The sequence below is a fragment of the Morus notabilis genome, unplaced genomic scaffold (assembly GCF_000414095.1).
Source record: "Morus notabilis unplaced genomic scaffold, ASM41409v2 Scaffold1293, whole genome shotgun sequence".
Classification (NCBI taxonomy): domain Eukaryota; kingdom Viridiplantae; phylum Streptophyta; class Magnoliopsida; order Rosales; family Moraceae; genus Morus; species Morus notabilis.
This window is the reverse complement of record NW_010362886.1, coordinates 131,769-143,002: the sequence shown is the minus strand read 5'-3', so window position 1 is coordinate 143,002 and position 11,234 is coordinate 131,769. Positions and strand designations below refer to the sequence as shown.

Genomic DNA, 11,234 nt, shown 5'->3' with positions numbered 1-11,234 from the left:
GCCGATTCTTCACAGTGGAAGACATTTGATGTAGAGAATCCTGAATTTAGTGCAGAACCTAGGAATGTCTGCCTTGCGTTGTCGGCTGATGGGATGAATCTGCATAGTAATTTTAGCAGCAAATATAGTACTTGGCTCGTCATCCTTGTAAACTACAATCTTCCACTAGACTTGTGTATAAAGTGGAAGTTTCTAATGACCTTATTGATTTATGGACCCAATCAACTAGAAAATGACATTCATGTCTACTTGGCACCATTGATTGACGAGTTAAGCAGATTGTGGGAAAGTCAGAACGAAGTTAACGATTGTTTCCGTAATGATTCACTTGTACTCCGAGCAATGTTGATGTGGACCATTAATGACTTCCATACATATGGAAACCTATCTAGGTACTCGGTTAAGAGTTCTATAGGTTGTCCTGTTTGCATAGCAAAGATATCTTCGATCCAATTGAAACATGGAAAGAAGACGGTGTACGATGGCCATAGGAGATTCTTGCCTATGAATCATCGATACTACAAACAAAGAAAAGCTTTTAATGGTAAAACATAAGAAAGACCACCTCCAAGACCTTTGACAAGTAAACAAGTGTTTGAGATGGTCAAGAACGTAAAAGTGGTATTCAGGAAGAAGAAAGGAACAAATAATGAGCCGGTGATCAGACTATAGAAGAAAAGGTCAATTTTCTTCGATCTTCCATATTGGAGTTCATTGTTAATTCGCCATCGCTTGGATGTCATGCACATTAAGAAGAATATTTGTGAGTCGATAGTTGGCACGCTACTTGACATCCTTAGTAAAACTAAAGACGACCTCAATGCACGGTTGGATCTCATGGAATTGAACATTAGACGTGACTTGACTCTTAAGAAAAGAGGCTCCTGCACTTACTTACCTCCGGCTAAGTACATATTATCGGACAAAATAAGAAGAAATTATGTGAATGGCTTGCTTTTGTTCCAGAAGGGTATTCATCTAACTTCATGAGCTTGGTGCCGATGAAAGAATTGAAGCTAACTGACATGAAGACACATGATTGTCATACTTTGATGCAACAACTGTTGCCACTTGCTTTGCGTAGGATTCTAACAAAGGATGTCAGATTTGCACTTACTAAGTTTTGCTACTTCTTAACCTCCATGTGTTCCAAGGTAATAGATCCAATGACGTTAGATACACTACAATCAGAGTTGGTGATGACCTTGTGCATGCTCGAGAAGTATTTGCCACTATCATTCTTCGACATCATGATTCATCTAATGGTACATTTAGTCCGTGAAGTTAGGCTTTGCGGGCCAGTGTACTTGAGGTGGATGTACCCTTTTGAAAGGTACATGAAGATTCTAAAAGGTTATGTTAAGAATCGAAATAGGCCGAAGGGTTGTATCGTGGAAAGTTACATAGCCGAATAAGCTGTGGAATTTTGCTCGGAGTACTTGTCTAACGCGGAAGCAATTAGTTTACCAAAGAAGGTAAACATGAAGCCAAAAGGTAAATCTGTCGGTATTCCTTCCTTGGTTCCTCGCGAAGCATGGGAATAAGCTTGTCTTTACGTGCTACATAATGCTCGTGAGGTGGAACCATACATTGAGGTTCACAAAAAACAAATAAAGGCGGCAAATCCAAAAAGAGGGAGAAATGAGAAGTGGTTGCAAATGAACATAACCGGACATTTAGAGAGTGGATAAGGACACACATTTACTCCAAGGTTTGCGAGTCAGGAAATGAATGTGTGTCGGAAGACTTGTTTAAGCTAGCTGAAGGACCCTCATCGATGGTAATGAAATACACGTCATACTCAATAAATGGCTATACTTTCTACACTCGGGAGAGATATGAGAAGCACCCGATCTAAAATAGTGGTGTTAGTCTCCGTGTTGATGCTATGCATATTTCGTCTGTAAAAGACAAGAATCCCGAGTATGGAACAATGACCTACTACAGTTTTGTGGAGGACATATGAGAACTTGACTATTGCGGATTGCGAGGGGTACTTTTTATGTGTAAATAGGCTAACAATAATTTTGTGAAGTTGATAGTGACGGCACTACAGTGATTGACTTTTGAAGAATAGGCTACAAGAATGATCCTTTCGTTTTGGCAACGCAAGCAAAACAAGTTTTCTATACAACCGATCCAATGATTTGGAGTTGTCCTTAGTTGTTCCCATGAGGTCAAGAGCCACTCTTGATGGAGAAGGGAAGGATGATGATTGCAACGACATTCCATCGTAAGTAGAGGCTTGGCACCCGTTGACGAGGTTGATGTTTTTGATAAAAATAATATAGAGAGAAAAAAATAATAAACTATATGTTGTTGTAATTTATATGAACATTTAATTAATATGTTGTTGTAATATTAATCATAAACTACATTTATTATATATTATTTAATATTTATAATTCATTTTTATTTAGAAATTTAATATTTTATTTTGCGGTTATAATGGTTTTTAAATTATGGCTAAAAAGCTAATAAAATACGGGATTAATAGGCCAACATGTGGGGCAAGAAAAAAACAGCTCGAATTTTTTTTATTTGGGAAAAACATATAACGACGGGTTTTTCAGAAAATCGTCGTCTAAAATACGCGTCAAGTTTATTATTGTCGAGATTAGACGACTATTTATTAAGAAAACTGTCGTCTAATATAATTTTTAATTATGGATAAAAACTGTTGTTATATACCACAGATATTTAACGACTCACAATTAGACGGCAGTTCTCATAATCGTCGTCTAATCTTTTAACGACAGTTATTAACCGTCGTTAAATATCAGATTTCTACTAGTGACAACTATATTTAATGAAAAAGTAAATAGCACCCGAAGAACAATGGATGCATTTAAAAAAAAATGCAAGAAATTGGATGAAGTTAGACTACATAAAATAGCAAAACCCGCTGACCAGCAACGTACGAACAAGGAAAGAAAGCTACCATAAAAAGACTTGCTTAACTGCCTGCTGCTTCTTTCAAAACCCATATATATAATCCTATGTAAATTTGGATTGTCGACTTGTACTATACCTAACATTTATCATATCTCCATAATTTCATATTTCTTATATTGGCACAAATAATTGAAAATATTACACGTTGAATAATATTTTAAGTTTCAATAATTTAAGTTTCGTCTTATATTATTACACTGCTTTTAAATAAAAGCATATATGTATTGCATATACGTCTTATGTGTATATAGAACACCGGAATGAAAAAAAAAATGAAAAACAAAGGGAGGGAAATTCTAATATGGATGATATTTTAATGTCCTTAAAGGGGAAATGGGGTCAAATTGATGTGTCAGAAAATAAAGCTCTATTTTAGGTGAAAGAAAGTGAAGAAAGCAAATACATTTTCACGAGGGGCATTCTGGTCACGAAAGGAAGGAACTGTCATTCAATACTACAGAGTCAAGAAACAAAATCATGTTATTCCCTTTAAATTTTACTTATCGGATTCTTTTTCTCCTGTCTGCATCTCAACCTAGTGTCCAAACCCTTTCCACATTTCTACTAAAAAAAAAGAAAACCCTAAAAATGTATTCCTCCTCCTCTCCTCTCTCCACAGAAGAAAGAAATATAACATATATAATATATGTGTATATATATACAAATATAAGGATTTTTCTCCAACAGAGCCACCTTGCAATAGAATCAATTTTTAACCATTAAATTTCATCAAAATAGATTAAAAATATATATAATGTAGATTGTTTTTAATAAAGATATGAAACAGAAAACATGACCTTTTTGGTATTATTTTTTCAATAGTTAGTTGAGAAATCTCATATATATATATATATATGTGTGTGTGTGTATATTTACACACGCACACACAAATATATAACCGAACACATGATATGGAAGACATGACTTGCTCTACCTTTTTTAGGGAAAAAAATAAAGAAATATTAATTCCAATCTTTTTTAGGAAAGATTAATATTTTCAAAAGCCAAAGCTACTAAAAAATTCCATTTCAGCAGTTCCAAACATTCTGGTATTACTCAAACAAAGCAAACAAAAACACACCAAGAGAGAAAAGATGCGCTAGGTAGCTAGCAAAGAGAGGAAAGAACAGTACTAGACTTCTGTCTTACTTTCTTATCAATCTCATCACATCTTCAACATCACTTGATCTTATTAGCTTCTCAACATTTTCACTCCATTTTTTTTCCCCTTCCTATCTATATCTTCTCTTCAAAAATAGAAATTTGTTTCTGTAATATCATCAGTCAATAATCAGAGTACTCCCGTGTCTTCTTCTTTCTTTCCTCTTTTTCTCCATCAGTGAGGTTGTTTTCAAAGAACAGTAAAATCTGCTGATAAAAAATCTTTTAAAAAAATAAAATAAAAACATTCAGCTGCACAAATTCTAAGAACCAAAAACACACATACGTCCCTCTCCTTACTAAAACTACATCTCCACTCACTCTCTCTCTATTTATCTATCTATCTTTCTTTCTCTCACAGCTCTTTCTTCTTCATCTCTCGTGACTTTGCAAAGAAGGAAGAATAAATAAAAACCCTAGAGAGGAAGAAAGGGAGATTCCATGGATTCGATCACCGAATTGGACAGCACATCGAACTCGGAGAACGGTTTGGTGATCGGGTCGGGAATCGGAGCGGCCATTAACGCTGGGAATACTAATTTATCGGCGACATCTTCTTCTTCGTCGTCGTCGTCATCTTCCACGGCTGCAACGAGCAGCAGCAGCCGGTATGAGAACCAGAAGCGGCGTGACTGGAACACGTTCGGGCAGTCCCTGAAGAACCCCCGGCCGCCGCTGTCGCTTTCGCGCTGCAGCGGCGCTCACGTGCTGGAATTTCTTCGCTATCTCGACCAGTTCGGAAAGACTAAGGTACACACCCCAATCTGCCCCTTCTACGGGCATCCCAACCCCCCGGCCCCCTGCCCCTGCCCCCTCCGGCAGGCCTGGGGCAGCCTCGACGCCCTCATCGGCCGCCTCCGGGCAGCCTTCGAGGAGAACGGAGGGAAGCCGGAGGCCAACCCCTTCGGAGCCCGGGCTGTAAGGCTTTATCTCCGTGAGGTTCGTGATTTGCAGTCCAAGGCTAGAGGGATCAGCTACGACAAGAAAAAGCGGAAGCGACCTCCGCCGCTTCCACCGCAGAATCACCAGCAGCAGCAGTTGCCGGGGCCCCCCCCCCGCCGCCGCAGATGCTGCATCATCATCATCTCCACCACCCGCCTCCAGGTGCAAGTCATCATCAATAAGATCTTCGTGATACCATCATCTTCATCATCACATCATGTTATGAAATGCAATCTCTACTCTTCTACTACTCAAGGGCTTGCTAGCTATAGTTTGTTTTTAGAGATGTTACTTATGGTGGGTTTCTCTTATTTCTCTTCTTCTTGTCTTCTTTTTTTTTTTTTTTTTTTTTTTTTTTTTTTTTTTTTTTTTTTTTTTCCTTTTGATATTTGTTAGGGTTAGTTATAATTGTTATCTGCAGTTTGTGCTAGCTAGTTAGCTTTATAACTATAGAGCACTACTACTACAACTACTAGTACTGCTGATGTTGTGTTTCTGTGTATTCGATCTGTTTAATTTACTTTTGGGAGAAGCTGGTGATCATGAGTTTAGATCTGTGGAATATCATGACGAATCTGCTTTTGTGGCGAACAGGGTTTAGTGTTTTAGTACGTAACTAGACTAGTAATGGTGGTGGTGGCCAGAACCCAGATATGGATGGATGATGAACAAGTCATGTAGGAGAGTACTACTTATAATTAATTGTATCTTTCACTTTACCTGTTATGATCTTATATGTGGAACAGTTCTCTTAGTTTTATGTGCTCAGTTTTTCATGTTTTTGCTTTCAAGCCATATTGCACATATATATCTATCTCTCGCTTTTTTGGACATTACTTTTTGCATTTTTTAACGGAGCGTTATTGGCGAAATTGAGTTCCTACCCGTTAAAGCTTTGAAGGGACTTTACATATGGATCATCTCTTGTCAGATATTGTGTGTGTGTGTGTGTGTTGCTTTGTTTAATGCTTGAACTGCAGATTCGTGGTTAAAAATTTCACTTCTAACAGTACTTTATTTCTGACTTCCCCTTTTCTTACCCTTCTAAAAATATGTTGCCACCTTTTCCTGCTTTACTGTCTGGAAAATGATTTATGTGGCTTACTTTGTACGAAGGAAAGAATACCATGAAAAACTTTTCCATAAATTCCTCGTTGATGGCGTTGTTTTTGGCTAATAATCTCCTACTAGTGCTCCTTATTAAGGTCAATCAAAATAATAACGACGGTCGTAGTGCTGTCATTTCATGATTTCAAGATAGCAAAAATAGTGAAGAGCAGTGGCAGACAGTGTAATTTCGTTATATATGGCTTTTATGATTCTTATACATACACATATGATATAGGGAGAGTTTTGTTTTATTGTATACACATGCATGATCTACTTAACCCTTTAAGTGGTAAAACTTTGTATGAATTTCCTTATTTGTCATATCAGTCTCAGATGTTACAGAAACAGCAGGAGAAATTGCATCAGTCAGAAAGAGAGAGAAAAAGATAGAGGGAGGGAGAGAGTGTATTATATATGATTATAGGAACCTGAAAGTTGTGGAGCATATAGCTAATGAAAAATTTAAGAATTATTTTGAAGTACAAAACCTGATATAAGGAAAGAACACAGAAAAGTTTTAGCTTAGACGCAAAAGCTAGCTTTTGCTGTATTCTAGGAAACTTAAAAGAAAACAATATGGTGAGCTTCTTGAAGTAGGGCAAATAGTAACATCATTAGGGTGTTGTGACAAACTACGTATGAAGATTTGGAAGAAAATTTTTTCCAATTAATTAACAGTCTGGCCGACAACTTGTCTGTGATTGGTTAGTGTTGTGTCATCCCCTCTTTGATTTTCTATTATATAATTATATGTATTGAGGTTAACGAGGATTTCTCACCACAAACCCCTTTTATGTAATTGAAGAGAAAAGTTCATTATTATTTGTGCATTAATTTGGCCAAGGAAAGGCAAAAAAAATTCTTTTGTTCATGGGATTAGGAGCCAGTAAATACTTTTATTTATTTATTTATTTATTTATTTATCCTTTTCCTTTTAGTGATTCAAGTGGGGTATGTAACTACATATCACTTTGACACATAGAGGACTAGTCCCGCAGCTAATCATTCAAGTTTTATCATTGGATATCTTGGTATGTTTTGAATTCCAAGAAGGGGCAACCTTATGTATTATTAAATAAGCTTAGGGGGAAATTGTTGATATTAATTAAGCATAATCTTTAAATATGATGCCCTTACTTATAATATTGCTAGTAGGTAAATCAAATGTGACTAGATCGATTATATTATTAGGGCTAGCTGGTAATTTAAAAATATGCCTAATTAAGGTTTCAAGTCAGCTTTAGAAACCTTGATTAATTTCTTAAGCCTTCTTCCACCAAGAAAGCATTAATATATATAGCTCTTCCCTTTCATTGTATTATGTGCTAAACCTAATTTAGGGAAGTTGTTTATGCGGATATTTAGGTAGCTGGATTATCAGTATTATATTTTTAGTGTGGATGATGTGCAAAATTTTTTGATGTGGCTTTTGACCAATATTTATTTTTTTCAGCAGATCTCCTATTTCGACATGAGTAGATTAAAAACGACATTGAGGATTCTAGGAAAGTGAGAATATACATTTTTTATAGAGGTTTTCTCTCCTTGAAGTTTTTCTAGCTAGTTTAATTGATCTAGAAGTCTTTGATGATCAGCCAACTTTCTTGTTTCTAAAATTTTGTGCTTTGGTCTGCTGGAAACTTGAAATGTTAAATATTGGTTATCCATCAAAGTGTCGAAATAATTTTGCTGCAAATCAATTCGGAAAGGTTTCTTGAAATGTTTTCGTTGATTTTTATATATTAATTGTACCCAAATTTATGTTTATTTCAGTTTCTTTTTGCTCTCTAGCTCTTCCTTTTTTCTGGCTATATCTTTGTTGTTCTCAGTTAAGTCCACAACCGGTAAGTTTCCTTGAAAAATTTCATTTCTAACACAAGGAAAGTGCGCCCCCCTCTTTTTTTTTTCTTTTTTTTTTTTTCAAATATACGTAATGAATATTACTGACACAACACGTTTATATACTTATAACAAAGGGTACGTAATAGTCAGTTTCTTTGTTTCAGATCATCATCGAATTGTTACGTTCCCATAAATAAGATGTTTTCTTATCAGTTTCTTAATCTATTTATCATTGACATCAAAACCAGCATACATAAAAGATTTTATTAAGTACTAATTTTGTGTACTATATCGCACATATTCTGATTTTTATCATCCGCACGTCAAACTACTTTTCTTGTTGTGTAGTATATATATTTTCTCCAATAAGGAAACAGACATATTGAATTTTCAATGTTTTCTCATTAAATATAGAAATTTGATGGCGTTGTATCATAAAATTGTATCATTAATTCAATTGCCATTAATTTGTTTGATCAACTATCCAATTTATTACAACTATCGGATTGATATCTTATATTAAAATAATAATACCCATTGATAAATAAATATTAGAATAACTACAAAATATATATATATATATATATATATTGCCGTTTATTTTGCTTATTCTTCCATATAGTTATATAGGCTATAGTTGGCAATAAAAAAAATAAAAAAATAAAATAAAGCCATGTTGATCGAAGCTAGCCCGCATTAATTAATAAAAAGAAATTTCAAGCTCGCGGTAATGGAGCTTGGTATAATTCGTTGAGTAATACAAAAATGTATACTTACATACATACGTATATAACATATAAGTTTATAATAAGCATACATATATAATAGTCGGATACGTATATTGGAGAGAGAGATTAAAGAACTTGACTCCATTTAATCAAATTAGTAGCGTAATTATACGACTTGTAGTTATATCATTTATTTATATTTTGCCCTACTATATTAATGAATAAGCATATATAATAAAGTGAATTAAAGAACATTTCAAATGTTTTAAATGATATATCATGATATCATTGGTTAGATGCTATTTTTAATACTAAAATTGAACAGGTGGAGTGCGAATTTATGTTTGAGTTTGTAATTCATTCATTCTCATAAGGAAATTTCCCCTTTAATAAAAAAAAAAATAAAAAATTAACAGGTGATTTGATCGAGTCCATTTTTATGTATGCGTGCTAATTTTGTAATTTATATGAGGTTTCTCTAAATCATGTATACAAGAAAGGTAAAAGTGAAAGTAGTTCTTATGGCTCACTTTGCCCTTTTTAGTACATGTTGTTACCAAATAACAGTTTACAATAATCATCCACTGCCGCTTATCATGCAAATTACTGGTGAAACGTTCAGCCGGCAAGAACTTCTGGAGGGACCAATATACTTTTCAAGGGATAGCGACCTTAGAATCTTTTTGAATGACTGGAGATATATATTGATCAATAACAATAATTATAAGGTAAACCCCAACTTAGTTTGCTTCTTGTTCATGAATGAACTCATTGCTTGAATTAGTGAACCTTGTTGTGTGTCCACCAATAAGTTAGAATTAATTGTCACCATTAGGAAACAGGAAGTAGTAAAATGGCGCTTGATATGATGGCCAAAAAGTGTATGTCAAGACAAATAGCCACAATAATTCTGTCAACATAATGTTTTTGTTTTCGAATTTAAATTTGAAGATTAACTTGCTAATTATGTAGTTAGAGCTATATATACACATACGTAAATATATATATATATATATATATATATACACACACACATGCCTATATCCACGTAATTTCTTATATTTGATTCGACAGATTTTTATTACTTGTATATATGTATAAATTCATGTAATTTTGAATGAATCAACTGATAAGTACTGAACAGTTACATATTCATAGTACATATGTATATAAAATAAATAAATACAGTACGTTATCTTGCGATTCAGCTAGTGGTCTTCATAGTTTTCCTACAATTCCTATTATCCTAAATAAGAAACAGCCACATATATCACCAAAAAAAAAAGAAAGAAAGAAAGAAAGAAAGAAAAGGCCAACAACCGCGCATTACACGCAGTATTCCATCTGATTAAATCCCCAATAGTGCTGATTAACGCCTTAAAGTATTGTTCACAAGCAGTTAATTGTAGCATAGAAGAGCGGCCGTATCTATAGAGGCAATAAAACATACAATAAAGATTAGCAGAATAAGACGTTAGAGGAGAATAAATTAATAAATTTAAGAAACGAGAAAGAGTATTGTTGTGATTTTGTTGCGAATAAAGTGAAGAAAAGAAAGGAAATTTGTGTGAAGAAAATTCAGTAGTAAAAAGGTAAGGGGTCGAGAATCCCTTGTATTTCGTTCACCAATTTAGGTTTTGATTTACGAAATAAACGTATCGAATAAATTAAATCCTTGTGTTGATTCCAATATTATATATTATTATTATAAGTTATCCAAAATCGACAATATATCAATTTGATAATATTGCAGTAAAAGCTAACTCCCAAAATAATTCAAACAACAAAATGGTGAATGACAAAATTACATAAGAAAAGCATGACTAAACTTATATAAAAGTTAGCACACAATATTTTAAAAAATAAATGAAAAACATATGAGATTTAATTCATTCGAATATTAAACATTACAGCATAAGGAATCAAAACCCGAATTGGGTCACTAACAAAAGTTCATATCTAACCTCACCAAAAGAAGTCTAGCCTAGCTTGCAATACATTCTCACAAGGTCTAGAGAGAAAATATGAGAGTGACAGCAAGATGACAGAAAACTCAATGAAAACTAAACTCTAAAGCCTTGGCAAACTCTTCTATTTATAGTGTTTAGACACTGCCTTGCAAATAAGGAAACAAATAGCAAATATGGAAAATTACAAAATAAAGGGAAACAAAATAAATGGGAGAAATCATATATGTGATTTGAGGAGGAAATCATGCAATTTGTTCTGATTTTAGAGAAGAAATCCATACCCAGCATAAAGTGGACACGTGTTGCAAGGAGATTGGAAATAGCAAGTCATCTCGCCACGTGTCACGATCAGAACGGTTGGCATGTGCTAGCGTTGGGGAGTGATGGCCGATAGCTGGGGTCTACAGGGTACAGTTGGCGCGCGAGGAATGGGCTGACAGGCTGCAATCATGCGGGACCCACGTGGAGCTGGGCTAGAACGCGCTGGTAATTGCGCGTCGAGGAAACGCGCCCTGGTGGTTGCACG

The 11,234-nt window shown here is 34.7% G+C and overlaps 1 protein-coding gene across 1 annotated transcript; it reads left to right on the top strand.

The window, feature by feature from the left end:
* The first annotated feature begins 4,255 nt into the window (after nt 1-4,255).
* On the top strand, nt 4,256-5,497 carry LOC21389113 (protein LIGHT-DEPENDENT SHORT HYPOCOTYLS 4). The gene is made up of 2 exons (XM_024168899.1): nt 4,256-5,355; nt 5,480-5,497. Exons 1-2 carry the CDS (start codon nt 4,558-4,560, stop codon nt 5,495-5,497), a joined length of 816 nt encoding a protein of 271 aa, XP_024024667.1. The 5' UTR covers nt 4,256-4,557.
* The last annotated feature ends 5,737 nt before the right edge of the window (nt 5,498-11,234 follow it).

Excerpts from the sequence above, each read along its gene's own strand:
- LOC21389113 (XM_024168899.1), top strand. The coding sequence starts at position 4,558 with ATGGATTCGATCACCGAATTGGACAGCACATCGAACTCGGAGAACGGT.